Source organism: Mytilus californianus, unplaced genomic scaffold, assembly GCF_021869535.1.
Source record: "Mytilus californianus isolate M0D057914Y unplaced genomic scaffold, xbMytCali1.0.p SCAF_10, whole genome shotgun sequence".
NCBI classification, from domain to species: Eukaryota; Metazoa; Mollusca; class Bivalvia; order Mytilida; family Mytilidae; genus Mytilus; species Mytilus californianus.
Window position 1 is genome coordinate 20,975,770 of NW_026262582.1, and position 26,851 is coordinate 21,002,620.

Consider the following 26,851-nt stretch of genomic DNA (forward strand, 5'->3'; position numbering starts at 1 on the left):
CAGGTGCACTCGACTCCAATCTTAATTGACTAGGATTGTCAGTTTTCCTATCGAAGGTCGGTGGTTTTCTCCGGGCACTCCGGCTTCCTCCACCAATAAAAGCTGGCCGCCACGAAATAGCCCAAAAGCGGTGCTTAAAAGTGGCGTTAAAACACCAAAAATCAAAAATCAAATCATAGCATTTATAGCTGTTAAACGACATATATCTGATTTTCCTTTTGCTCTTCTATATGAACTCTTTTCTTTTTGTAATATACACTTTTACAGCTAGCTAGTGGTAATATCGAAAGCATCGTTGAAACTTGATAAGTGTTTTTGGTTATTTTAACTTACACAATGATATTTCTATCAATGCCAGGGAAATGAAATAGAACTCTCGCATTTAAAGCTATTTTCCTGGATTTACTGTCATCAAGAACGCCTAAAATTAGACATTTGGAAGCCAGGTTGTATGACTAGAAGGGATCCAAACAGAGTAGCAAAAACCATGTAAGGTATATCTAGCCTGAGGACTTTTTTTTTAGTTTTAACCTTTTATTTCTTCCAGTAGCTTGATTTATCAACGGGTTCATTTTTTAAATGTCTGTTATAAATCATGTCATTTGCTGACTACTGGGTTGATGATACCCTGGGGACTGGTAGTCCTCTAATAACGGTACCCATCCAGTACCAGTACTAGAAAATGAAAACCGCATTTTTATAAATATGTTGCGTATTCTTATTGTTTGATAAAATTTTAATTTCAGGCTTTGAGTCAATTAGATAAAATTTAAATACAAAGTGTGAGTAAATGTTGTAACCAGTTCAGTCTCAATAACATTGCTGACTGAATAATTGTTATGAAAATTGTCTTGATGTAATGTCACGATTTGTATACTTTTGAATCAAAAAGTTATGTTGTTGCATTGCAAAATAAAATGCAAACAAGTAGAAAAGGGATGCGCAAACATCTTAAATTCAATCAAAAGCTCATTGGGTTAACCATCTATGAAATGTTTTGTCTGCGTTCGTAACTGATTCCTATGTAAATCGTGTTCTTTATCAAAACGTCTTGCATTTAATTTAGTTACTCGTTGCAAATGACAAGTAATTTATTTCCCGTTCACTGTAAATTATGTTTTATTTGGAAAACGTCTGAGGATATGTCACCGTCGAATTATCTATTAGTTTAAAAGATATTTACTATTGATTCCATCATGACCAGGTTTTTTTTAATTTTTGCTAATACATTATTTGTACTTACAATATATATCTCTTTAAAGCTACCGACAAGGGGGTGATTAAACATTGTAATGCTAAAAACACAAATGCAATTCTAAATATAAAATAGTAGGATGTGGTATGATTGCCAATGAGACAACTTTCCACTAATGATCAAATGCCGCAGAAGTTAACAAATGTAGGGTAACATGTATAAACGTTTCCGCGATAATATGTTGGTTTACAGTAATCAACCGCGTTTTAATCTGATTCAGAATTATATATGTGTATACACAATTAGGAGCTGCTTGATGCAAAGTAACATTTATGAATTATGTACTTATATTGAATAGAAACTGCAAGCTTGATTAAATGGGTCAAAAAGCGTAATTTAATTTCCATAGGCAACAATGGTAGCCTTTTGTGCCATTCCTCTGTCCATATCGTAAACTTGAATATGTATGATGGCTCGTTTCGAAGCTGAGACATTTTCACACATGTGGTTAAATTTTCGGGGTACCAAATGAGATTGATTTTTTCACAAATTAGGCAACCCCGAAAGGCACCGCGTGATGCCGCTTCAGCCAGTGAAAAGTCTTTATTTTCACACATTTAAATTCTCTAGAAATTCAGTTCTGTAAAAACATTTAATAACTCCAAAGTTTTCACATCTTTATTATACAATCTTCTGCTCTTCAAAAAAAGAACAAATGGATAAGCTTAAGATAGCATCATGTCCAATTTCATTGCATACAGTTTTTTTTTCTATTTATAGTTGAGTTCCTCACTCTGAGGCACATTAGGGATATTTACCCAAATAAGTAAACTTACAAGAAATATTTTACTGACTGTTAATTTACTATCGGTACATGCATAATTGCCCACACTGCATTAATACCATGCAAATATCATAAGATTAACAAATCATTCAATGACAGATCATATTGGTATAATCAATGTCTTTCAATTAAAGTAGAACTCTGAAGTTGACTCAGTGTTTTGTCCTGTAGACAAACATTAAGGTCCCCTCTTTAAGTATTGAAATTTACCCTTTTCCATCACACAGAATATCTTGCAAATAAGATACAACTAATCGGGCTATCGTCCGCATGGGTGTATCTGATACTATACACAACAGCCTCTAGCTTTTTTAACGGTGTTTTTTGTCAACTTCTTATTTACAGTTTTGGGAGGTTTATATCCGTACTTAACTTACAATACAGCAGTGTACTGTTCTGTCATATTTATTTTGAACTTGGTCAGAAATAACTGTAATAAATCCTGTAGTTACTGTTGGTTTAAAGATGCCGATTACGAGACTGTATATCTGTAATAGCTACAAGACCACTGTTAATTAATCAAGTCAGAGTTATATAATTTACTAGTTGAAAAAGGTGCAAATTAATTATCGATTTTGTAAACAAGTTAACTCGGTTTTGTATACCAATTCTGTCTGATAATTCGTAATGGTAATTGTTGTATTTAATGTGTAACAAGGGAGTGCTGTGACATAACAATTTTGAGATTCAAAGCACAAAAATTTACAAAAAGTTCGTTTTAATGTTCGTTTTCAGACTAATTGTAGCACTGGGTATTTTTAAAACAGATAATAGTATTTGCTATCTTTGTCGTTCTGTACAAACCTGGATGCAATTTATTTCATCAATCTTCTAACTTTGTTGAATGTGTTCAAAGCCTTGGTCGTATTTGGTACAGTTATAACTTTTCGGAATTATTGGTATCTGTGATAAGCTTCACAAAAGATAAGATCCGAATTTGACAATATCAGCTGTACTTACAACATTTTCGTAAATAAATCGTTCGCGAGAATATGTTGATTTGCAGTATGTGTGATCGTTTGCCAAATGCTCTTTTATGTGATCTCTGGAAGTCACAGATTAGCATTTTAGTTTTAAGATTTGAAACTATAAATTCAGGGCTTTAAGCACTTAAAAGTCTGCATTACAATTTCAGTACTCTAATATATTTGTCATTCAATATCTGAATTTAATATTTTCTAGTACATTTGAGGGTTTAGATTGAAAACAAAAGTATAACATTGAAAAATGTGTTAAATAACCAAAATGTAATAATTTGAATGACTATTACATATTTTTCACATTTCTGACGTCGAAACGTTAATGCCTTGACTAATGTCATCAATATGCAAACTAATCAATTCAATGTTTTATAAGCCTCGCAGCTATATTGATACATCTTGGTCATAAGTTCTTAGACAAAGAAGCTGTGAAATGTCTATCATCTCTTCACGATAAATATGTTGTTGTTCCTGCAAACAAAGTTTCAAATAATATTGTCTTTGTGTGTAAATCGTGCTACTACGAGTGTCTTGTAAAAGAATTAGGAATAAATGAGCACTCTGGTAATCCCACATACTAAAACATATCATTTAACAAGGATGAGATTTTGGCGAATCATTAGTCCTTCATGGCTTCAATGAACATTACTTTGAACAGCAAATCTGAGGACTTACCTAAGCTTCACAAACAACGGTACATTGCCTGTTCATCATGTTCTTCAAAAGAATTGTCCATTAGATTGACACAAATTCTGTCCGTAGTGAAAGAAGGTCTTCAGAATACTGCGAAACTGTTTACTCGCATAGTGGTATTAACCATATGTGGAATCTAAAAAACTCTAAAGAACTTCTGGATAATTTTAAATCTCGATCTTTCCCTGAAATTAATTCTATCAAAACGTTTGATTTTTCAACCCTGTATACCACCATTCACCATGTGAAATTGAAAAATCGTCTAAAAGAAATAATCCACAATGCTTTTCAATATAAAAATGGTAGCATTTGCTATAAATTTATTACTTTGGGATACCATACGGCATATTTTGTTAATAGTGAACAAAAGGTTTAAATATGCTACACAGAGGAGCAAGTGATCAGTATGCTGGAGTTTCTTATTGACAACATATTTGTTGAATTTGGAGGGAGACTTTTTCAACAAATTGTCGGCATTATTAGGGGAACGAACTTTGCGCCTCTACTTGCCGACCTTTTCTTATTTTCATATGAGTCGAAGTTCCTTCAGACACTTGTCAAAAATAAGAAGATCAAAGAAGCCAGATCATTTAATATCACATTCAGATATATTGATGATGTTCTTTCCATTAACATTCCAAACTTTTCTGATTGGGTTCCATTAATATATCCTCCAGAACTATAAATTGAAGAAACAACAGAAACGGCTTCCTCTGCCTCATTTTTAGACTTATACCTCGAATTTGACATAAGCGGTCATCTCAGTACCATAATCTATAACAAAAGAGGAACGAAAGATACCAAAGGGACAGTCAAACTCATAGATCGAAAACAAACTGACAACGCCATGGCCAAAAAAAAAAAAAGACAAATAGACAAATATTAGTACAGATGACACAACATAGAAAACTAAAGACTAAGCAACACGAACCCCATCAAAAACTGGGGTTGCAACGAGACGATTTTAATTTTGAAATTTTTGGCAGTATCCATTTGACGTGGCTAGGTAATTGTACATCCCGTCATTGTGTTGTTGTGCTATGGTAAAATTTTTGTATTCTTGTCTTTCGTTTTTGCTAATGTGCTTTGTCTTAATACCTTTTTGTTTGTCTTTGTTGACATATTTGCTTGGTTTTGTAGTGATTAAGATTATAATACAATGTTGACTGCTGTACACCTAATTTTGACATTTTTACCTATTATGTCTGTTTGTTTTGTTCACACATCGTTGTCAATATAACGGAATTTTATGCGACTGTCATACTAGTGAGAGGTTAAGCTAGCTATGAAACCAGGTTTAATCCACCATTTTCTACATAAGAAAATGCCTGTACCAAGTCAGGAATATGACAGTTGTTGTCCATTCGTTTGATGTGTTTGAGCTTTTGATTTTGTCATTTGCTCAGGACTTTCCGTTTAGAATTTTCCTCGGAGTTCGGTATTTTTTGTTATTTTACTTTTAACATTGTATAACAAATCTATCAACTAAAATTCGTTCGTTTAATTGCGAGTTGTATAAGAGCAAAGCGTGTATGCGTCATTACTGATTTGTCCAATGGTGGAGATAATAAAAGAAACAAAAAGTGTGTCAGAGTACAACAGATTACATAAAATCTGCACCGTTTTATTGCATTCTTGGTTATAGTTTCCAAAGCGTACATCGAAACGTTGTAATTAGTTAAAAACTTCTTAAATAGAAATAACACTTTATAATTTTCATGCGTCCAGAGGGCTTTTCTGGATCCGCCTTAATAAGGATTAAATCAATTCCGCACCGTTTTATTGCATTCTTGGTAAAAAATTTGAAAGCGTACATCGAAACGTTGTAATTAGTTAAAAACTTCTTTCTTGGTAAAAAAAATTTGAAAGTGTACATCGAAACGTTGTAATTGGTAACAGCGTCCATTATGTTATTGTGCTATGGTAATTTTTTGCATATGAATTAATATTTGCAAATGATTTGAATACTTATCCGTGATGACTGTCGATCTTTTTGTAATATTTGACGGAATGATATTTCAAACATGAGAAATGGTGATTAAAATCTATGGAATTTTATACACCTCTTGTTTAAGTTTGTTGCATTTATCGAGGAATGTTTCGTGATTGGGTTCTATTCAGTATCTATTTTTCTTCAAGGTTTTTTTTCCGTTCAAAGATAATTCATTCATATGACATCAATGAATTAGTAAAGGATCACGTTTCATTTTTATTGTTCACGGTCGTTAATCACATTAGAAAAAATAACATGAAACAAAAAGAAAAGCAATTATTTCCTTTACATCATTTTCTTAGCAGATTAAGTTAGAAATATATTTCACATTGCCGGCTCATCTGCATGTTCGACTAAAGAACTGTTCATTAGATTGACAAAGATTCTGTCTGCAGTGAAAGAGGGTCTTCAGAAATACTGTGAAACTGTTTACTAGCGTAGTGGTATTAACCATATGTGGATTCTAAGAACTCTTAAGAACTTCTGGATAATTTTAAATCTCGATCTTTCTCTGAAATAAGTTCTATCAAAACTTTTGAGTTTTCAACCCTGTATACCACCATTCCCCATGTGAAATTGAAAAATCGTCTAAAAGAAATAATCCACAATGCTTTTCAACATAAAGATGGTAGCATACGCTATAAATTTATTACTTTGGAATACCAAACGGCATATTTTGTTAATTGTGAACAAAAAGGTAAAACATGCTACACAGGGGAGCAAGTGATCAGTATGCTGGAGTTTCTTATTGACAACATATTTGTTGAATTTGGAGTTAGACTTTTTCAACAAATTGTCGGCATTCTTATGGGAACAAACTGTGCGCCTCTGCTCGCCGACCTCTTCTTATTTTCATATGAGTCGAAGTTCCTTCAGACACTTGTCAAAAACAAGAAGATCAAAGAAGCCAGATCATTTAATTTCACATTCAGATATATTGATGATGTTCTTTCCATTAACAATCCAAACTTTTCTGATTGGGTTCCATTAGTATATCCTCCAGAACTAGAAGTTGAAGACACAACAGAAACGGCTTCCTCTGCCTCATTTTTAGACTTATACCTCGAATTTGACATAAGCGGTCATCTAAGTACCAGAACCTACAACAAACGAGACAATTTTAATTTTGAAATTATCTTTTTTTTTGGCAGTATCAATTTGATGTGGCTCGGTACTTGTACATCCCGTCATTGTGTTGTTGTGCTATGGTAAAATTTTTGTATTCTTGTCTTTCGTTTTTGATAATGTGCTTTGTTTATATGCCTTTTTGTTTGTCTTTGTTGACATATTTGATTGTTTTTGTAGTGATTCATTTGACGTGGCTCGGTACTTGTACATCCAGTCATTATGTTGTTGTGCTATGGTAACATTTTTGTATTCTTGTCTTTCGTTTTTGCTAATATGCTTTGTCTTTATACCTTTTTGTTTGTCTTTGTTGACATATTTGCTTGTTTTGTTGTGATTCATTTGACGTGGCTCGTTACTTGTACATCCAGTCATTGTGTTGTTGTACTATGGTAAAATGTTTGTATTCTTGTTTTTCGTTTAATGCTAATGTGCATTGTTTATATGCCTTTTTGTTTGTCTTTGTTGACATATTTGCTTGTTTTTGTAGTGATTAAGATTATAACCCAATGTTGACTGCTGTACCCCTATTTTTGACATTTTTACCTATTATGTCTGTTTGTTTTGTTCACACATCGTTGTCAATATAATGGAATTTTATGCGACTGTCATACAAGTGAGAGGTTTAGCTAGCTATAAAACCAGGTTTAATCCACCATTTTCTACATAAGAAAATAATGTCTGTACCAAGTCAGGAATGTGACAGTTGTTATCCATTTTGCCATTTGCTTAGAGACTTTCCGTTTAGAATTTTACTTGGAGTTCGGTATTTTTGTTATTTTACTTTTTACATTGTATAACAAATCTATGAACTTAAATTCGTTCGTTTAATTGCCAGTTATATAAAGCAAAGCGTGTATGCATCATTACTGATTTGTCCAATGTTGGAGATAATACCAGAAACAAATAGTGTGTCAGAGTACAACAGATTACAAAATATCTGCACCGTTTTATTGCATTCTTGGTAATAGTTTCCAAAGCGTTCATCGAAACGTTGTAATTAGTTAAAAACTTCTTCAATGGAAATAACAATTTATAAATTTAGTGCGTCCAGTGTGCTTTTCTGGATCCGCCTTAATAAGGATCAAATCGATTCCGCACCGTTTTATTGCATTCTTGGTAAAAAAAATTAAAAGCGTACATCGAAACGTTGTAATTGGTTAAAAAAATCCTTCTTAAATGGAAATGAAATTTTATAAATTTCGTGCGTCCAAAGTGTTTTCTGGATCTGCCTTAATAAGGATTAAATAAATTCCGCACCGTTTTATTGCATTCTTGGTAAAATTGTAAAAGCGTACATCGAAACGTTGTTGTTAGTTAAAAACTCTTTCAATGGAAATAACAATTTATAAATTTCGTGCGTCCAAAGTGCTTTTCTGGATTTGCCTTAATAAGGATTAAATCAATTCCACACCGTTTTATTGCATTCTTGGTAAAAAATTTAAAAGCGTACATCGAAACGTTGTAATTGGTTCTAAACTTCTTTAACGGAAATAAAACTTTTTAAATTTCGTGCGTCCAGAGTGCTTTTCTGGGTTTGCCTTAATAAGGATTTAATTAATTCCGCACCGTTTTATTGCATTCTTGGTAAAATAAATTAAAAGCGTACATCAAAACGTTGTAATTGGTTAAAAACTTCTTAAATGGAAATAACAATTTATAAATTTCGTGCGTCCAAAGCGCTTTTCTGAATCTGCCTTAATAAGGATTAAATCAATTCCGCACCGTTTTATTGCATTCTTGGTAAAAAATTTAAAAGTGTACATCGAAACGTTGTAATTGGTTAAAAACTTCTTAAAAGGAAATAACAATTTATAAATTTCGTGCGTCCAAAGTGATTTTCTGTATCTGCCTTAATAAGGATTAAATCAATTCCGCACCGTTTTATTGCATTCTTGGTAAAAAATTTAAAAGCGTACATCAAACGTTGTAATTGGTTAAAAACTTCTTAAATGGAAATAACAATTTATAAATTTCGTGCGTCCAAAGCGCTTTTCTGAATCTGCCTTAATAAGGATTAAATCAATTCCGCACTGTTTTATTGCATTCTTGGTAAAAAAATTAAAAGTGTACATCGAAACGTTGTAATTGGTTAAAAACTTCTTAAATGGATATAACAATTTATAAATTTCGTGTGTCCAAAGCGCTTTTCTGGATCTGCCTTAATAAGGAACGCCCAAACCTTATCATTTGAAAGCTAGGGATGTATAAATAAAGTTAGTAGCAATATGACTAATAGGGACCTACAATGAATAGTAAAACTCATCCAAGATCAACTCTTCTGGATTTGCTTACCCTTCCGGAGCACCTGAGATCACCCCCAGTTTTTGGTGGGGTTCGTGTTGCTTAGTCTTTGGTTTCTATGTTGTGTCATCTGTACTATTATTTATCTGTTTGTCTTTTTATTTTAAGCCATATCGTTGTCAGTGTGTTTTCGATCTATGAGTTAGACTGTCCCTCTGATATCTTTCTTCCCTCTTTTTTTCTTGAGGGAGTAGGAACCTTAGTCTGTTTTAATCAATGGAAATAAACTCATCATAGATCCCAGGATTAAAAGATGTACGCCTGGCGCGCGTTTCGTCTTGAAAAGACTCATCAGTAATGCTCGAAAAAAAAAGTTAAAAAGCCAAATTAATGATGATTCATGTCAACACAGAAGTGCTGACTGCTGGTCTGGTGATGGAAATTCAACCAACAACGTAACGTTTTTGGGTTTCTTTTTATTGTGTTAGGGTAAAGATACTTGAATTAATCAAAATAGTTCTTTAGATAATTGAAAAGTTAATTGTAAACCGAAAATTACTGTTTTTTTAACAAAACGCGTTAAACATGTTAAAAATTCCTAGCCGCGATTTACAATAAATCTTACGAAATCAATTAATTTGATCGTACGTTTACTGCATGTTCATAACTTAATATTCTTATTCTTTTATCGGAACGTATCAAGACCTAAAATATAAATATTAAGTGTCTACTTTACAAATAATACAAGATGGTCTTGAGTTATAGATTCTAGGTGCTGAAATTGTGTATCGTTTTATTTCACTTTAGTTTCCCCCCGTTATTTGTCTTCGTGCTATCATGTTCCTTTGGTCGTATGACCATTGACGTGACTCGTTATTTATGCATCCCGCCATCGGGTTTTTGACTTTTCAACTTTTGGGTAGTCCTGGTACAGGTGGGTCCTGAGGTCCTATTCGGACTCAAAGAGTTTTTACAGTGTTGTTTCTATTCATTTTACCCTTATATTTTATATCTACTTATTTGCCACTTTATCGAGAAAGTGTATACTATATACGGTATGTACTATCAACGACAAAAACTGTTTTGTTGATGTCATTGTCAAATCTACCATTTTTGTTGGCGTCTGTGTTAGATTAATTTGTATGCTTGTTTGAATTTTTTAGACAGTTGTGTTGTATGTCTGTGATGTATGTTTATTAAGTAATGGCTGCTAGACCCCAATACACCTAATCGCTATTTAGTCCATTCCGGAAAAAACATTCATTTAGACAACTTCTGGTTGGGTCAAAAACAAAGGACATCAGCAATGAGCTGAGCGAGGAAAAAGTTTGGAAAGTGAACATTTTAAATTTTGATAGTTTATGAAACAATTTTTAAAAGAGAAATTAAAGTCATTAAAAATGATTTGTTTGATGTGTTTACGATGGTTTAAACATGTCTTTATGAAAAGTTTGATGCACAATATATTGTTTGAACAAGGCCCCAGTAAGCTTCAACTGGTTTGAAAAAGTTGTGTAATTTTAGAACTTATCCGGATTGGCATAAATAGCGATAAAAGAGTGACGAAAGACACCAGAGGGACAGTCAAACTCATAGATCGAAAACAAACTGACACCGCCATGGCCAAAAATAAAAAGACAAACAGACAAATAATAGTACAGATGACACAACATAGAAAACTAAAGACTAAGCAACACAAACCCCACCAATGTGTATAATGTGTATTATTGTCACATTAACCTAATTTGAGTTGCTCGGCCTATTTTGTCAATATAACGGAACTTTAAAGATTATTATATCATAAAAGGATTAGCAAGCTATAAAACCAGGTTTAACCAACCATTTTTTTTTTCGGAAAATGCCTGTACCAAGTCACGAATATGGCAGTTGTTGTTCACTTGTTCCGTTGGTTGACAATGTTTGATATTGTCAGTTTCTATGGACTTCCCCTTTTTAGAATTTGCCTTTGAGTTTTTTTGTTACTTTTCATTGGTCAGATTTTCTGTGGAACAAAATCCAGACTTGTACTAAAGTGAGCCAGACGTGTATTCATTTAAATAAATATCATAAGTAAATTCTAATCATTTTAGGGTGAATGCAAGTCAGCGGATAATAGTTCAGTGTCAAACTATCCATCCAAATCAGATGTATGATATATCATGGGTGCTTTTTGTCCATTGCTTTATATTTTAGTCTATCGAAATTCTGGCCATGACATTGCCTTAACTCTGCACATTGAACTCGTATGAATGAACAGCAGGGCCATCCAATGCACAATTACTGTTGATGTTTACAAACCTCCTGTTGTAAGTTATTTTACATACTGTGTCATCCTAAATCACAAAACAAACATTTTATATAACTATTTTTTACAGGAAAAAAATAACAGTATGGAATATTATAACAATACAACGACACATAGTAATCACAGCAATGGAACCAGTAATACATCAGATCATAATAAGGTTAGCACAAACTAGCATCAACTCGCTGAAGAGTTACTAATTGAGTACTCGTTTGCTTTACCGAGCGATACTCGAGTACTCGATGGGAGAAAAATATCTACGAAACGAAGACACAAATTTATACCTATTTTACGTATTGTAGATCGTTGTTTAATAGACGTAAAATCCTTAACATTAATAATTAAGACTCGATAAAGTCCCAGGAATTGTATACCATAATCAATAGCTCATTTACTACAGATTCCGATTAAAGTGTTTGTAAACAACAATCTAATCAATAATTTAATAAACACCTATGGAAAATGATTACAAAGTCAAACGATAAATCAGCAGTATTTGGTACTCGTAAAGAAAGAGTTTGAATACCCTTTGGTATCATCGTTCTCTCTAGATCTTTTGTTAACCTTAAATGCACAATATTTGAATGTTTGTTTAGATTATCACTACTAAAACGTTTGAAACAGTTCAAACATTAATGCTCCTTAGTGTGTCTAGTTTTTTATTTGAGAACTATGTTGTCATCAATCAATCAACATGGCTTACATTACTGTAAATATAAAACGTAAGCATAAATCCAAAGAATCGTCTAATATTTCAAAAAATGTTACAGTAGCAGTTGGGGGATGACTAAACACAAGAATACGTTCTAGAAATAAAGGTCTATAGTTAATTCAATAAAATTGTCAGATGATTTGCTGATGGAGTCTGTTTTATTTTTATTAAACAATGAGGGGAGAAGAGTGGTTTCATCTTTACAAAATCATGTTTTTCAGTTCTTTTTTTATGGTAATGGATATATTGATCGCGGTTTTTTTGGTATTTCTTCCGTTTTGAGATCAGAGTTTTTGGTAAATGATCAATATATTTTATCTTGACTTTTGTCTGTATGTCAATTTATCACATTGATAAACCTTTTTGCACTGGTGCTTTGAAGCAATCACCAATCAATCAATCAAAATGTAAATTTGCTATATCTATTTGTCAGTTACTTTATATTTCACATATGGGACGACAAATATCACTTCATAACTTGTTAAAATAAATGTCTTGAAGGAAAGGAAACTGATTTTTGGAATTCTAAAAGTGATTGATAATTTTCTTTTCCTTTGTATTATAAAGCGATTAACAAAGATAAGGAACATTTGAAAATATTGTGATTTAAACAAAAAAAAAACTTAAATGTCACCACACATTGCTTCAAGACAGATATGGGTAATTATGACCAAAAATAAATAATGGTTTTATAAACCATTTGATAAAATTGTTACAATATAACAGACTAACTCTTTTTTCTCTCTTTTTTACGATCCGACGTGCCTTTTTACTTTTGTTCATTATAAAAATAATCATAAGAAAAAATGTATCAGTGCACGCTTTTTCCCCCGATAACTGATAAACATATGTCTGAACACTAAATGTTATCTGATAATGTTGTTTTTCTTGAACAAATTTTATACGGAAAGTCCAAATTTAAACTTTTCTACGGCCATGTATTTGTATATAACTTCATGACAAAATAAAACTAACTGGATTTATTTACATCTTATGCATACAAAACGTTACTTTTCAAAACAAAATTAGTTTTTTTTTGTTGTAGAAAATATTAACATGGTTGCAAAAAAAATATGCAGTTTTAGCGCATTTTAATATTGAGCTTTCTTTGCCCAAATCTGATTAAAAGGTTTTATATTTTTTCGTTTTTATGGTTCCTGATCAGGATTTCCAATGTTTTATCTGTAATCGAGAAATTATCGAATACAATCCACTCGGAAAAAAAATACTGTGGATTTACTATTTCTCGTTGGATACCATTTGTTGTGGGTTTCGTCGGTACAAGAGAACCACAAATCTATATGTTCAACGAATCAAAAATATTCTATTGAAATATATGCAGATCTTGTCAAAAACCACGTATCCACGAAAAGTTTTCCTCAATCCACGAAAATAATTGAATTCACCGTATATCAATTCATCAATAATACTGTGAATGATGACATTGTACTGATCACCATGTAATATGTGTATTAACTATGTTAGTATTTTGTAGGCGATTTTGAAATGGATTTCATTCGTGATTTTCCTTGGTATAATAGCATTCAATACACTTGTTATCGTGCTGTTACTATCACGGAAGAAGAAGACGAGGATGGGATTTTTCGTTACTAACCTTGCAATAGCAGGTATTACTATTATTTCTTACCTATTCGCCGAATGAGACCTTTATTTTTACTTACATTACCAACACGACGGTTACTACATGTGGAGCAAGATCTGCCTACCCTTTCAGACACCTGGTTTTCTGCGGGGTTCGTGTTGTTCGGTATTTTGTTTACTTTGCTGTGTTTTGTGGACTGCTGTTTGTCTTTCGGTGGTTTTTCGTTTTTTGTCATGACGTTATCAGTTTGTGTTCGACATATTAGTTTGGATAAACCGTCTGTAACTTCCGCCTATCTTTTAGTACAATCAACAATATAATATCTGAAATAATATAATTTATGTATAAGATACTTAAAGTGATGACTAATGATTCCTATGATTTAAAAAAAAATGAAATGAACTATTCGTTTTTTAGTTGCAATTGGTCACATCTTTTAAATAAAGAAAGCAGAATATAAGTTATAGATTGAGTTCATAGTGATACCTCTTCATAATAATATACAAGCATGTTACTTTGTTTATTCGTGAGAACGGCGGTGTGTTGATTTGTGATCATTATCCTTGGTTTAAGGTTTGCGATGCGCATGCAGTGATTTTGGGTCATGAATTAGTAAACCACATACTTCCCCTCTAGCATGTAGATTGTTTCAGTCTTGTGGTTGTTGTTTCATTCCAACACCAAGGGTTGCTCTTTTAGAGTTTATGCGATCTTTAAAGCCTTTTTTTAATTTAATATATATGTTCTGACATTTGTCTGAATGATATAATAAGATTTGAACCTCGTTAACTACTATCTGTTCTCTCTAGTTTACCAACATCTCTTTTTATCCATATCTTTAAATATTACTGATAATAAAATTTCAAATTAGAAAGGACATAACTCATTTGTAACTGTCCATTAATATGTTATATAATATATAGTACTCTGCCATGCATTGGGTTTTTCAAGCATACCTGCACATTATCATGAAATGATCAGTTGAATTAGAGTCATGCAATATATAAGATGAGGAGATCTGGTGTTATTATCAATGAAAAAACAATCCCTTTAAGACCAAATGAAAAGAATGTCAACTACAGATCACGGTTTGGACTGTAACAATGAGCATAACTAATAGCGTATACCAACCTATTAATAGCCGGAACAACAAAATGTTAAATAACTCAAAGACCAACGAACTTATTTGATATGCTGTAAACCAACTAATTTTCGCGAGCGATTTATTTCAGCGACATTCGCGAGTAAGAAATAACGCGAATATAAATCTTCGATACCCTGTAAAACTTGGATCTTTCATTATTTAACTACATCAAATAAATTTGAAAATCGCGAAATTAAATCGCCGCGAAATGGACTAGAAAGGACTTCACGCGAGATAAAGAATCCGCGAAAATAAGTTGGTTTACAGTAATAACATTACATGGAAATCAATTATAACAGACACCAACCAACAACAAATCCTAGATTTAATTCTAATGGCTTTTGACAGATGCATAAAGAATGTGAAGGTTTAATCATATTTGTGAGTTCTTGTCCCTCCCTTAACCTTAGGTCTGACTATAATGTTATCTTGATAATCTTTAAGAATGAATGGATTCAAAGGACCAATAGATTTACATTGATCTAATCTTAATTTCGAGATCTCAAGACAACTGCACTGTAAAATTAAGGAGCTATAACCAACTGTCATACAAGAGGGAGGTTAATATACCTATAAAACCAGGTTTAACCAACTTCTTTCGAAAATATCTGTGTTTTATTCGTTCCGTTGTTTGATATAGTCGAGCGATTGACTTTGTCGGGTTATTTGGACTCCCCCTTTTTTGTTTACCTTTGAGTTCAGTATTTTTGACACTTTTTAGAACCAAACTTACAAACTATCTTTATATATATAAACAAAAATCTAGCAACGGTTATAAATCATGCATTGTTACAAAATATGTGGCTTGATAAATTACAAGTGATACATATACTACATGTATTGTGTTCATTGAAAATCAAGACGTCACTACAGACAATTGCATGGTCAACGAGTTGGGTATTATACACACCGTCGTTTTAGGGGTCCAAAGGTGTATCCTCGTCAAAAACAAACAAAAACAAATATTAGCATGGAACATAAGTATTTCGAAACAAGAACTCGAATCAAATGCTAAAAGTCATATAAAGTTGAACATAAAAGAACAAAAAATGTGTTTGTTCAGAACACAAACTCCATACATGCCCTCGACAAATCGGAAATTGTTGTACTTTATCTCAAAGTAAAACTGAATGAAGCCTTCAACAAGGACCATTTCTCAAACATCCCTGCAAGTCGAGGTCGGTTTTGAGAGGATAGTTTTGCTAAAATTATATCACGCTATGTCTAACTAATTATGAATTCTATATGTCAAATAAATCATAAAAATACTATCATAAACTAAATAGTTGGTCAAATCGACATGCCCCGAGTATATCTTCATTCGGATTAAAGTTTTGTTTTGTTGAAATACATATGACCTCATAACGGACACTCGGCTAACGCCTATGTGCTCTAAATTTTCAATCACAATTAATTACTGATTATTAAAATTTAGAAAATACCGATCGATTCTTAAATAAGAAGGGTAAAAGGACAGACAAAACCGTGGTTAGAAGAAAAAGATGAAAATACAATCAATAGTATACAAAGCATTACAAAAAAAACTTAAGTATGAGTAGCACTGTGAAAACCGAAATTATGAAATGTATTTTCCGGAAGAGAACGCAATTCATTCTCCACCGTAAGTATTTAAGTGTTTCGTAGTATTCAAATATTTATCAACCTTGCATAGCATTTGACATTTTTTTAACTATAATTATTTTGTATTTGCAGATCTTTGTCTTGGACTCTTTTTCGTTTTCCCAGAGTTGGTATTCAGCCATTTTGGAGTTCCCTGGAATAAATATGTCTGCTATATAGTTTATGCATATTTTTCACAGTTCGCAGTCTATGTGTCTATATATGCGATAGTTGTGTTATCTATAGATAGACTTTACGTTATTGTTAGACCTTTATCGGCAGCCTCTAAAGGACAAAAATATCGATTTGGTTTGGCGTCAGCTGCATGGATTATTGGAGCACTTCTTGCGATACAGTACGTTGTTCACATTAAGACGTGGAAGACAAGTTGTTTTCATATTTTTCCATACAGAGAGGTGAGTTTCAGTGAAAAATACATTTGATGTGATTTTTGTTGCTAAAACTTAATGTTTTTGTTGTGTTTTGTGAACTTATTATGTTGTCATTTTTCATTTGATCATGACCTTATTTTGGGTTTCTTCCATTTAATTCGAATTGCACATCAGAAACTTCTCTCACTTTTTGCAAAATATAAAAGCAATATTTTATTATACATTCTTTATTGATATTTTTACGTTTGAAATAGATCCAATCTGTTCTTGTCCGTTTTTAATTTGAACCCTGTTTGTATCTGCGTCAGTATAACAGCTGCGTTTCTTTAATTAAAAGAAAATGATTACATATTATGGCCTATTCCAATCTCAGGTATTATTTTCCTTTTTTCTAGATTATCCTCAGCAAGAACCTGGGATTTTTTTTACCGACAAAATAAAGCAATTATAATCTAAACCATATAAAAGATCGAATTAGGTAATTAAATTCTAACCCAAAGTTTATACTATAAGAGGATGTGGTATGGTTCCCAATAAACCAACTCTTCACTTAAGCCCAAAATAACATAGAGGTATACTACCGACCGTGCGAGATCCTCTAGTAGTAGTAGGTAAACTATGTCTATATGAAAGCATGTCTTCCTTCTCTTGGCTATCGGTAAGCAGCTATTTTGCAGTGACTACCACAAATCTGTCATCACAATCAAATGTCTTTATCTAAAAAACACTGATCTATAAACAAATATGGGGAGGTTCTTGGTATGTGACAGGTATATGAAAATATGGCGGGTTTTGTCAAGTTAAGTGAAAAGTTTAACTTTTATTTTTTATATTGAATATTTTATTAACGAATGTTACAGATAATGAAGACCATGTAGCGAGGATAAGCTGAAATGCACCCACTCCTTTCCCCCTTACAACTACTTCTCAATGCAATTGATCTTTGATATCCGTTTAACATGTTTCATGAAATAAACTGACTGGTATAGTCAGCTATCTGACTAACAGATGGCGGTGACAATTATGTATCTTTTTGAAACTTGAAACATTTTATTTTACTTAAGGCCTCACACGAGGCATGCTAGTACATACAAACAATATAAACAAACACAATGCATGAACAAAATAATACGTATGTACATGTACAGAATTGTCCAGGAATGTAAATATTGCACGTCAAAATTAAACTTTTCAATATGAACAAAAAAATTGATTTAAAAAAACAATTATGTTCAAAACTTTTGAATATATATCCAATATTATTCTATTTATATTCGAAAACTATCAAAACTTACAAATATATATATGCAAAATGTTTCAATGTATATTCAAAAAAATTAAAATTTATGTTCAAAACTTTCAAATATATATGTAATATTTTTCTATATATATTTAAAATATACAAAATGTATGTGCAATATTTTATTTATTCATGTGGTTAAAATATATATATTCAATAATATTGAATAGGGCATTTTTTTAATCGTACAGGGTAATTGTTTTGTATTTAGAATAAATAAGAAGATGTGGTATGAGTGTCAATGAGACTACTCTCCATCCAAGTCACAATGTATAAAAAATTAACAATTATAGGCCAAAGGCCTTCCAAACGGAGCCTTCGATCACACCGAACAACAAACTATAAAGGGCCGCAAAATGTCCAGTGTAAAACAATTCAAACAGGAAAACCAACGGTCTAATCTATATAAAAAACGAGAAACGAGAAACACCTATGAACCACACCAACAAACGACAGCCACTGAACAACAGGCTCCTGACTTATGACAGGTGCAAACAAATGCAGCGGATTTAAACGTTTTAATAGGCGCCAACCTTCACCATAACCTGAGGTAGTAGTGTAACATTACTACATAAAAAGACGGACTATAAAATATCAATTAAAATGGCTTAACTCGATCAAATACTTTAGGCCAGGATATAGGATACTGCATTGTATAGATATAGATCTAGACATGTACTTATCATTTTTTTGTATTAACTCCTCAGTTGTATTTGTGGTAGAACTCGGGTTGGTTCGGTTTACCGGTGTATTGAGTTGAATTAACCACTTTCCAATTGGGCCGCGAACACAATTACGGCCGTAATTCATTTCTTTATAACAATAAAGTTTAATTAAAAAAGTGATATGGTGTATAAAGTAATATGTACTTTCACTGGTAAAACTCTTATTTGATGCAGAGAAATAAGAAAATTTACAAAAAAAGGCAAATTCATATCATACCACCAGTAAACATGTGTGGTCTGAATGACTGGAGAGGACGGATATAAAAATGGACTTTTTCCAACTATCATGACTATCAAACAATATAAATAATCCTTCTTCACATAATTAACTTACTTTGAATATAAAGAAAATCAAGAATTAGCCCAAAGTGTGGGAAATAATAAATGTGAGGTCATACAATCAAGCCAATGAAATCCGTCATTACAAATAGTACCCAGAATGCAATATTATTGAATCTATATATTTTTCACCACATCTATATATAAAATATTGCACATTAAAATTTATATTTTGAATATATATAGAAAAATATTACATATATATTTGTACGTTTTGAACATAAAGTATTATTTTTCAGATATATATAGAAAAATATAATATTGCATATTTATTTGTAAGTTTTGAACATAATTTTTTTATTTTTTGAATATAAATAGGAAAATATTGCATATTAATTCTTATGTTTTGAAGATAAATTATCTTTTTTAAATCAATATTTTTTTTTAATATTGAAACGTTTGACGTGCCATAGGTAAATATCACTTGAATATATAGACATTATAATTTAACAGAATTTGGACAAGCCAACAAAAGTGAATTCATCGTTACTTTCCATTAATTCATAGAAGCTAACAAAATTTTTACATATCTCTGCAGGTAAAAACAATTTGTCTCTCGACATTGAAGATGGTACAGTTAAATAAATAATAAAATTCATCACCTAATTCTTCCTTGTTACATAAATCACAAACTCTTTCTGGCCTATCTATACTAACAAAAAACTACCACATTCGATGGGTAATCTATGACTACCGCATCTAAATTCAAATAAGTTGTGTTAAATCAAAAAGTAATACAGTTAAATAATTTTCCATACCAAATTTAGCCTTATATATTATTTAGATGAATTGACTTTTTAAGTCTTCAAATCATTTACAAATAAATCATGGTAATACTGTTTCACATTTTTAGATAAATTACAATACCTTCGAACAGATTGATTATTCCAAGCATCAACATTACCACATTCAATTAAAATATCTTTTACATAATTTAACAATTTAGAATGATAAACATCACCAAAACCAAGTCTATGCAGCATTTCATACAGTGTATATGAAACTTTCTCTTTTACCCATTACAATACGTTTCCAAAAACCAAACATTCTTTTTTTTCAGGTAGGGTGAAGGTTGGCGCCTATTAAAACGTTTAAACCCGCTGCATTTGTTTGCACCTGTCCTAAGTCAGGAACCTGATGTTGATGTGGTTCATAAGTGTTTCTCGTTTTTTATATAGATAAGACCCTTGGTTTTCCTGTTTATATGGTTTTACACTAGTCATTTGTGGAGCCCTTTATAGCTTGCTGTTCGGTGTGAGCCAAGGCTCCGTGTTGTAGGCCGTACTTTGACCTATAATGGTTTACTTTTACAAATTGTGACTTGGATGGACAGTTGTCTCATTGGCACTCATACCAAATCTTCTTATATCTAACTAATGCAAACAGACATAAATACTCTACCAAATTCACCATATACAGTGCAATTAGGTGTACATTTGTTTAACTTTCATAATATATTTAAATAATTAAATGCAGAGATTCAACTATATCATTTTTGATACTCCCATACCTCATATGTCCTCATCTAAACATTGTTTGCATATATTTAAAGATGTTCTCATCTTTAATTTTTCAGGCAATAATATATATTGATGCTTCAATTATAATAGTTATACCAGTCATTATAATTGTTATATGTTATACTGGTATCATAATAACAATCTGTAGACGGGAAAAACGTGGATTTGTTCCGGCTAACAGAAGTGATACAGGTAATATTTTCTAAATTGATGTATCATGATTGCTTTCTGGAACAGTGTTTATTTGCTTTTACTTAGTATGGCCTACTTTAAATGAAAATGAGTATTACTTTGAAAAGCTAATTGTTTCTTTAACATTCATCTATAAACTTTGAAAAAATTCATTAGTAATTCGAATTTGGATTTCCCATGAAACACACTTGGTACGATATTTGTTTTTTGTTATAAATATCATAATTTTCACCAATAGGTTGTAGGGAAAGAAATATGATATCAATCGTTTTAAGGGCTTTGTTTTTTTTTTCTTCATAAAAATGCAACTGTGAACACCATCTTACTGTATGAAACCATACAATTTCAATAAGTACTTGCGTTTAGGGGATATAAGAATAGTATTGTGTTAAAGTATAAACCATTATCATCGAATACAAACCGTTGTGTGATTTAACCTCCTGGACCCGGTTGTTCATCTCTTGGTTTAATTCTAAACAAGGGTTAAATATCATAACCCTTGGTTAGACTTTAGCCGTCGGTTATTTTCTGATGTTCATCCTGAGGTTGAATTCATCTCCTTGTTAAATCCTTAGTTAATTGATTCAGATTCAACCGTACTTCGAACTGCGGTTAAATATTAACCAAGGAATAGTGGTCTGTAAAAGTACGATTCCCTGTTGATAGCTAGACCTAAATGGTCACCAAACGTTTGATACAACATATTCTTCGTTTTATACGATCATTAGTAATCTTAAACTTATTTTAACTTTTAACCGTCCTTCCCCCTCTTTTGCCGGCATCGAGGTTTACGTTCACGGTGTCTACCTAACAGACCTTTTCAGATCAACATTTGTTTTACCCTGTCATCAGCTATGTCAAATTGATGCAGCAAAATCAAACATCTTTTATTATGATAATGTATTAGTGTAAACATATTTTATTAATTAAATTCAGGTTAAGTAATGTACACAAATTGGCATTTACATATCAATACAACTGAATAAGTAATAGAATCCAGAAACAAGCTGTTAGCTTATATTAATCTGTTTCCTAATGTAGTAATCTATAATGAAATACAATTCTCCGGTCAACGCTTCTTTTCAAAGAAAAAGTGATCTCTGTCCGCGTTGTAGTACTATTAATGTAGATTAACTGTATACCGTCATCTTGGATTGAGAAATAGTGGTACTTAATCGGTCTAGTTCTTTGCTTAAATCTGCAATTTTTTAGACAGATTGGAAATAAATGTGTAATACTGTTTATTTAAATAAAGAAAATTAAGTTATTTTTTTAATCATTGAGACTGTTTTAACAAATACCAAACAATTCTTTTTTGTTCGATTAAATTTTTCAACATTGCCATATAAGGGAAGATTACTCTTATAGTTAAATTTTTATACTGTAATGTTAATGAAATTTTCATTTTATTTTTGTTTTTCTTATAGCAAGAAAACAAGTTCGGGACACGATTTTTATTTTTATTTTTTAAAAGTATATCATCATGATAGTTAAATCTATATTTTCATATTTTAATTTCAAAATTCTATCTCATAGATTTCTTTTTATACACACAAAAAGGCTTTTTTTCATGAAACTTGTAGCTTAAAAAATGGCAGGGGTAACCCATACTTTTTATTATGTTTAAAAAAAAAAATGGCAAAATCTACATTTAGGCAAAGTATAAGAAAATTATATCTCAGGAAAGATATACCGATGATCTACCTTAAATGAGCTTAGACGCTATAAAGCGTATTGCTTTTAATAAGAATAAATATTTATTGACCAAACAGTTTTTCTAGGATTGGAGAAAAGTGTTGATAATTTCTAATTTTTGATAAAAATGAACATTAACTGAAAATTTGAACAACAGAATTGTATTCCTTAGTTACGTAACCCTCAGTTAAAAGATTTATCCATGGGTTATATATAACCAAGGGTTATATTTAACTGAGAGATGGCCAACCGGATCCTGATCATGTCCTCTCGTGGCAAACAGTTTAATGCTGTGTTACTTTATTTGAAGATTTCCAATTAAGCAGCCCGGTTATACTTAATTCATAAACGACTGACGGATTTCAAATGTTTTAATATGTAGTCAGCTGCCTTTAGGAAACCATAATGCTTTCCTATTTGCTGCTGACACAGGATGAGTCATGGACATGTTTAATTTCTACTTTCTTTTTGGCTAATTATTATATATTTAATTGATCCAACTTTTTGTGTACTATACATATGTGGATATCTATTTTTCTTTTTTTCTTTTTGGGCTGCTTGTTTGTTATCTATATCAACCACACTTGCAATAAAATGCATTAGTATTAAAAAAAACAACATACTATAGATTCTTTATCTACGTATTCTTTAAGAACTTAAATAGTTCTCGTTTAACTTTTTTTTTTTTTTTTTATCTCATTGTTTGTATTGTATTATGAAAAAATTATTGATGTTGTAATGTTTATGCCCTTTGGGGCCCATAATTGGAAATAAAATATCTTATCTTATCTTATCTTATCTAGTTTACTATTTTGTTGATATTTTACAGCTTCTACAGAGGAAATAATTTCAAAGAATAAAGTGATTTCAAGTGCGAAAATTAAAACAATAAAGCTACTTCTAGTGGTTGTTTGTGGTAAGTTTACATTTCTATGTTAATTGAATTACTCAGAGTGGGAATTTTAAGTATGTCTTTATATAGGGTCTTATGATTCTCAGCGTTTAGTTTAATAAAAGAGGCAGACAAATCAAATGAGTTATGCTTTACATAATAAATAAGCGAATTATTCCTAATATAAAAGATGCAAGGACAAAAGATGATATATTAATTTACTGGTCCCTTTCTATAGATACTATGCTGGACCATTGATGCAAAATGTTTATACAAATCAGGTTAATCTTTATAAAGGAAAGAACCCTGATTACTGGTGAATTACATCCATGAATATACTTAAAATTCAAGGCCGTCGCATTATTGCATTTATTTAATAAAAGCCTCGCAATAATTTCTGAACTTACAGTAGATTTCGGGCGAAACGCTTACTGTGACAGAGTTTCAAAATATAAAGTCAGTTTGCAATAATTTTGTACTCGCAATAGAATGAATGCATAGACTGAATATCCATGTATCTCCATTTCCTTTTATCTAGAAATTATTATGATTTTAAAATGTCTTTGGATCTGCTATGTTAGAACACAGAGCCTTTCATCCACATTTAATCAAATGTAATACTATATTGGTCTGAATATATCTCTTGCTTACTAATCTATCGGCGTCGATATTTATCGATTGATTGAGAACTCCTTCAAAAAAATATTTATATTTTAGTTAAGACATGAATACAAGTCCAGTAAAAGTTCAACCAATATACAAGATTTATAATTTGGTAAACCAACGGGACGTTTCGTTTAAATAAACCTGGCGCTGAATCAAAACAGTTTATAGGCCAATAACAGACGAAGTTATATCACATAAAAAACCAAAATTTCCAAAAAGTTGCGTATTACTGCTATGATGATACCCTTAGGGACCAATCGTCTACCGGCAGTGGCATCTAGCAAACTGGTTTTAGAACTCATCAAATATACCAGCTCATATTTCGCTATGCCAGTCGCGAGTCTCGTTATCGCAAGTAAACATATCGCTTCTTCGGGTGATTTTGTTAAACATAATCTCTACATTAATCAGTGATATGCAAATAAGTCAATGGTTATTCATTTGTGCATTTGCAATTTATAATAAGTAGTTCTTTCTCGCATAAATCATTTCATTCTTTATATGGAAAAGTGTTCCTTACATTTTGATATTCAATAGACTATTTTCATATTACCGACTTTTGACTCCGGATTATATAATTTGTCGACTGGTTACCTTGGACATCATGGTACTTGGTCAAGTAAGAGCAACTAAAATAAGTAAAATCAAACATATAATCGGTGTAATTTGAGGGGAAAGATTACTGTTTTCCGATGATTTTGTAGTGAAAAAAAAATGTTAAGCAGGTAATTTTCCCCCAAAATTGTACCGATTGAACGCTTGGTTTTACTTCTTTAGCTTGCTCTTACCTGACTTGGTACCATGATGTCGAAGGTAACCAGTCGACAAATTATATAATCCGGAGTCAAAAGTCGGTAATATGAAAATAGTCTATTCTTTTAGCTTTCGTTTTCTTTTTAAAATTCGCTACAATGAAAAACAATACCCTGACTTATAATCAAATTTCTTAATGAGTTAACTTTTTTCTTTGCCTTCTTTTTCAGTGTATATATTATGTTGGACGCCGATATTTGTAGATGCATTTTTACAGTTTTATGGAAATATAGGAACCGGATTGGTTTATAAAGTGTTGTATACATTTGCACCATTGAACAGTTTTGCCAATCCATTAGTGTTTTTGATATTTAATTTTAAAATGTTTCGATCAAACAAGAAAAAGACGGATTCTCACTTAATGCACATGAATACAATGAAAACTTCATTAGGTTCGAAACGTCATCATTAAAAGTTCTATTTATGTGAAGTGTCCATTTAGCGATTATGCAATTTTAAAGGAAAGTGATTAAAATGAATAAAGTCTAAACATATTTTATTTCTGTTATTTGACTAAAACAAAGTTTGAAGAATCCAAAAGAATAAACTCCATAGTCAATCACTAATTGACAATCGTATGGCAATATAAAAGACAAACGAAAAACGACGAAAAGGCAAACTGTCTACAAAATACAACATAACAAAAATGAAGACTGAGCAGCACGGACACCAACAAACAAAAACCGATGGTGATCACAGGTGATCGGGAAGGATTAACACATCCTAAATGTCGGAGCGGTTGGTGATCACAGGTGATCGGGAAGGATTAACACATCCTAACTGTCGGAACCTGTGGTGATCACAGGTGATCGGGATGGATTAACACATTCTAAATGTCGGAACCGTTGGTGATCACAGGTGATCGGGAAGGATTAACTCATCCTAACTGTCGGAACCGGTGGTAATCACAGGTGATCGGGAAGGATTAACACATCCTAACTGTCGGAGCGGTTGGTGATCACAGGTGATCGGGAAGGATTAACACATCCTAACTGTCGGAACCGGTGGTGATCACAGGTGATCGGGAAGGATTAACACATTCTAAATGTCGGAACCGTTGGTGATCACAGGTGATCGGGAAGGATAAACACATCCTAACTGTCGGAACCGGTGGTGATCACAGGTGATCGGGAAGGATAAACACATCCTAACTGTCGGAACCGGTGGTGATCACAGGTGATCGGGAAGGATTAACACATCCTAACTGTCGGAACCGGTGGTGATCACAGGTGATCGGGCAGGATTAACACATCCTAACAGTCGGAACCGGTGGTGATCACAGGTGATCGGGAAGGATTAACACATCCTAACTGTCGTAACCGGTGGTGATCACAGGTGATCGGGAAGAATTTACACATCCTAACTGTCGGAACCGGTGGTGATCACAGGTGATCTCGAAGGATTAACACATCCTAACTGTCGGACAATCATTATCAAGTGAATAATGGTTCTTCTCGAAATGCATGTTCATGGAAAAAATCTCATTTTATAGAATTGTTATAGTGCATGCAGTTTAGAGTAAAATTTTCTTAGGACACGTTAAAAGAAGAAAATATAGTATATACGTAACTTTTTTTATGTAGAAAAACAAAGGATATGGGTATCCATCCATGACACAAAATTAGTACATGCACAGCAATCACACACACACAAAGCAAAGGAAAAGCGCTTTTATTGCAGTTCTTCATCACAGTGAGGCCTTCAGGACGGAGCAAAAAAAAAACTCTCATCTCAATGCAAGTTCAAGACGGCTCCTAGCACCTAGCAACCTTTCCTCAGATGAAAATTTTAGAAATAATTATTCGTCAGCTTTCTACTCATTTAACACCTGTTGTGTGGTTTAAAGCGGAGTGGAAAAT

General features: G+C 32.2%; 1 protein-coding gene across 17 annotated transcripts; it reads left to right on the forward strand.

Moving 5' to 3' along the window:
- Positions 1-373: 373 nt before the first annotated feature.
- LOC127717751 (cardioacceleratory peptide receptor-like) lies at positions 374-26,550 on the forward strand. 17 transcript variants are annotated; one of them, XR_007989343.1, is made up of 9 exons: positions 374-489; positions 11,450-11,539; positions 13,587-13,719; positions 16,552-16,874; positions 20,791-20,926; positions 23,451-23,537; positions 25,163-26,062; positions 26,169-26,221; positions 26,275-26,550. XR_007989343.1 is itself a non-coding variant. In XM_052223546.1 (7 exons), the coding sequence occupies exons 2-7, from the start codon at positions 11,465-11,467 to the stop codon at positions 25,402-25,404; spliced, it is 996 nt and encodes a 331-aa protein (XP_052079506.1). In that variant the 5' UTR covers positions 374-489; positions 11,450-11,464; the 3' UTR covers positions 25,405-26,550. The 17 variants fall into 17 exon arrangements, 1 of the variants encoding a protein (XP_052079506.1); XR_007989347.1 differs by having other exon boundaries at positions 25,163-26,009; XR_007989349.1 differs by having other exon boundaries at positions 25,163-26,009; positions 26,328-26,550.
- The last annotated feature ends 301 nt before the right edge of the window (positions 26,551-26,851 follow it).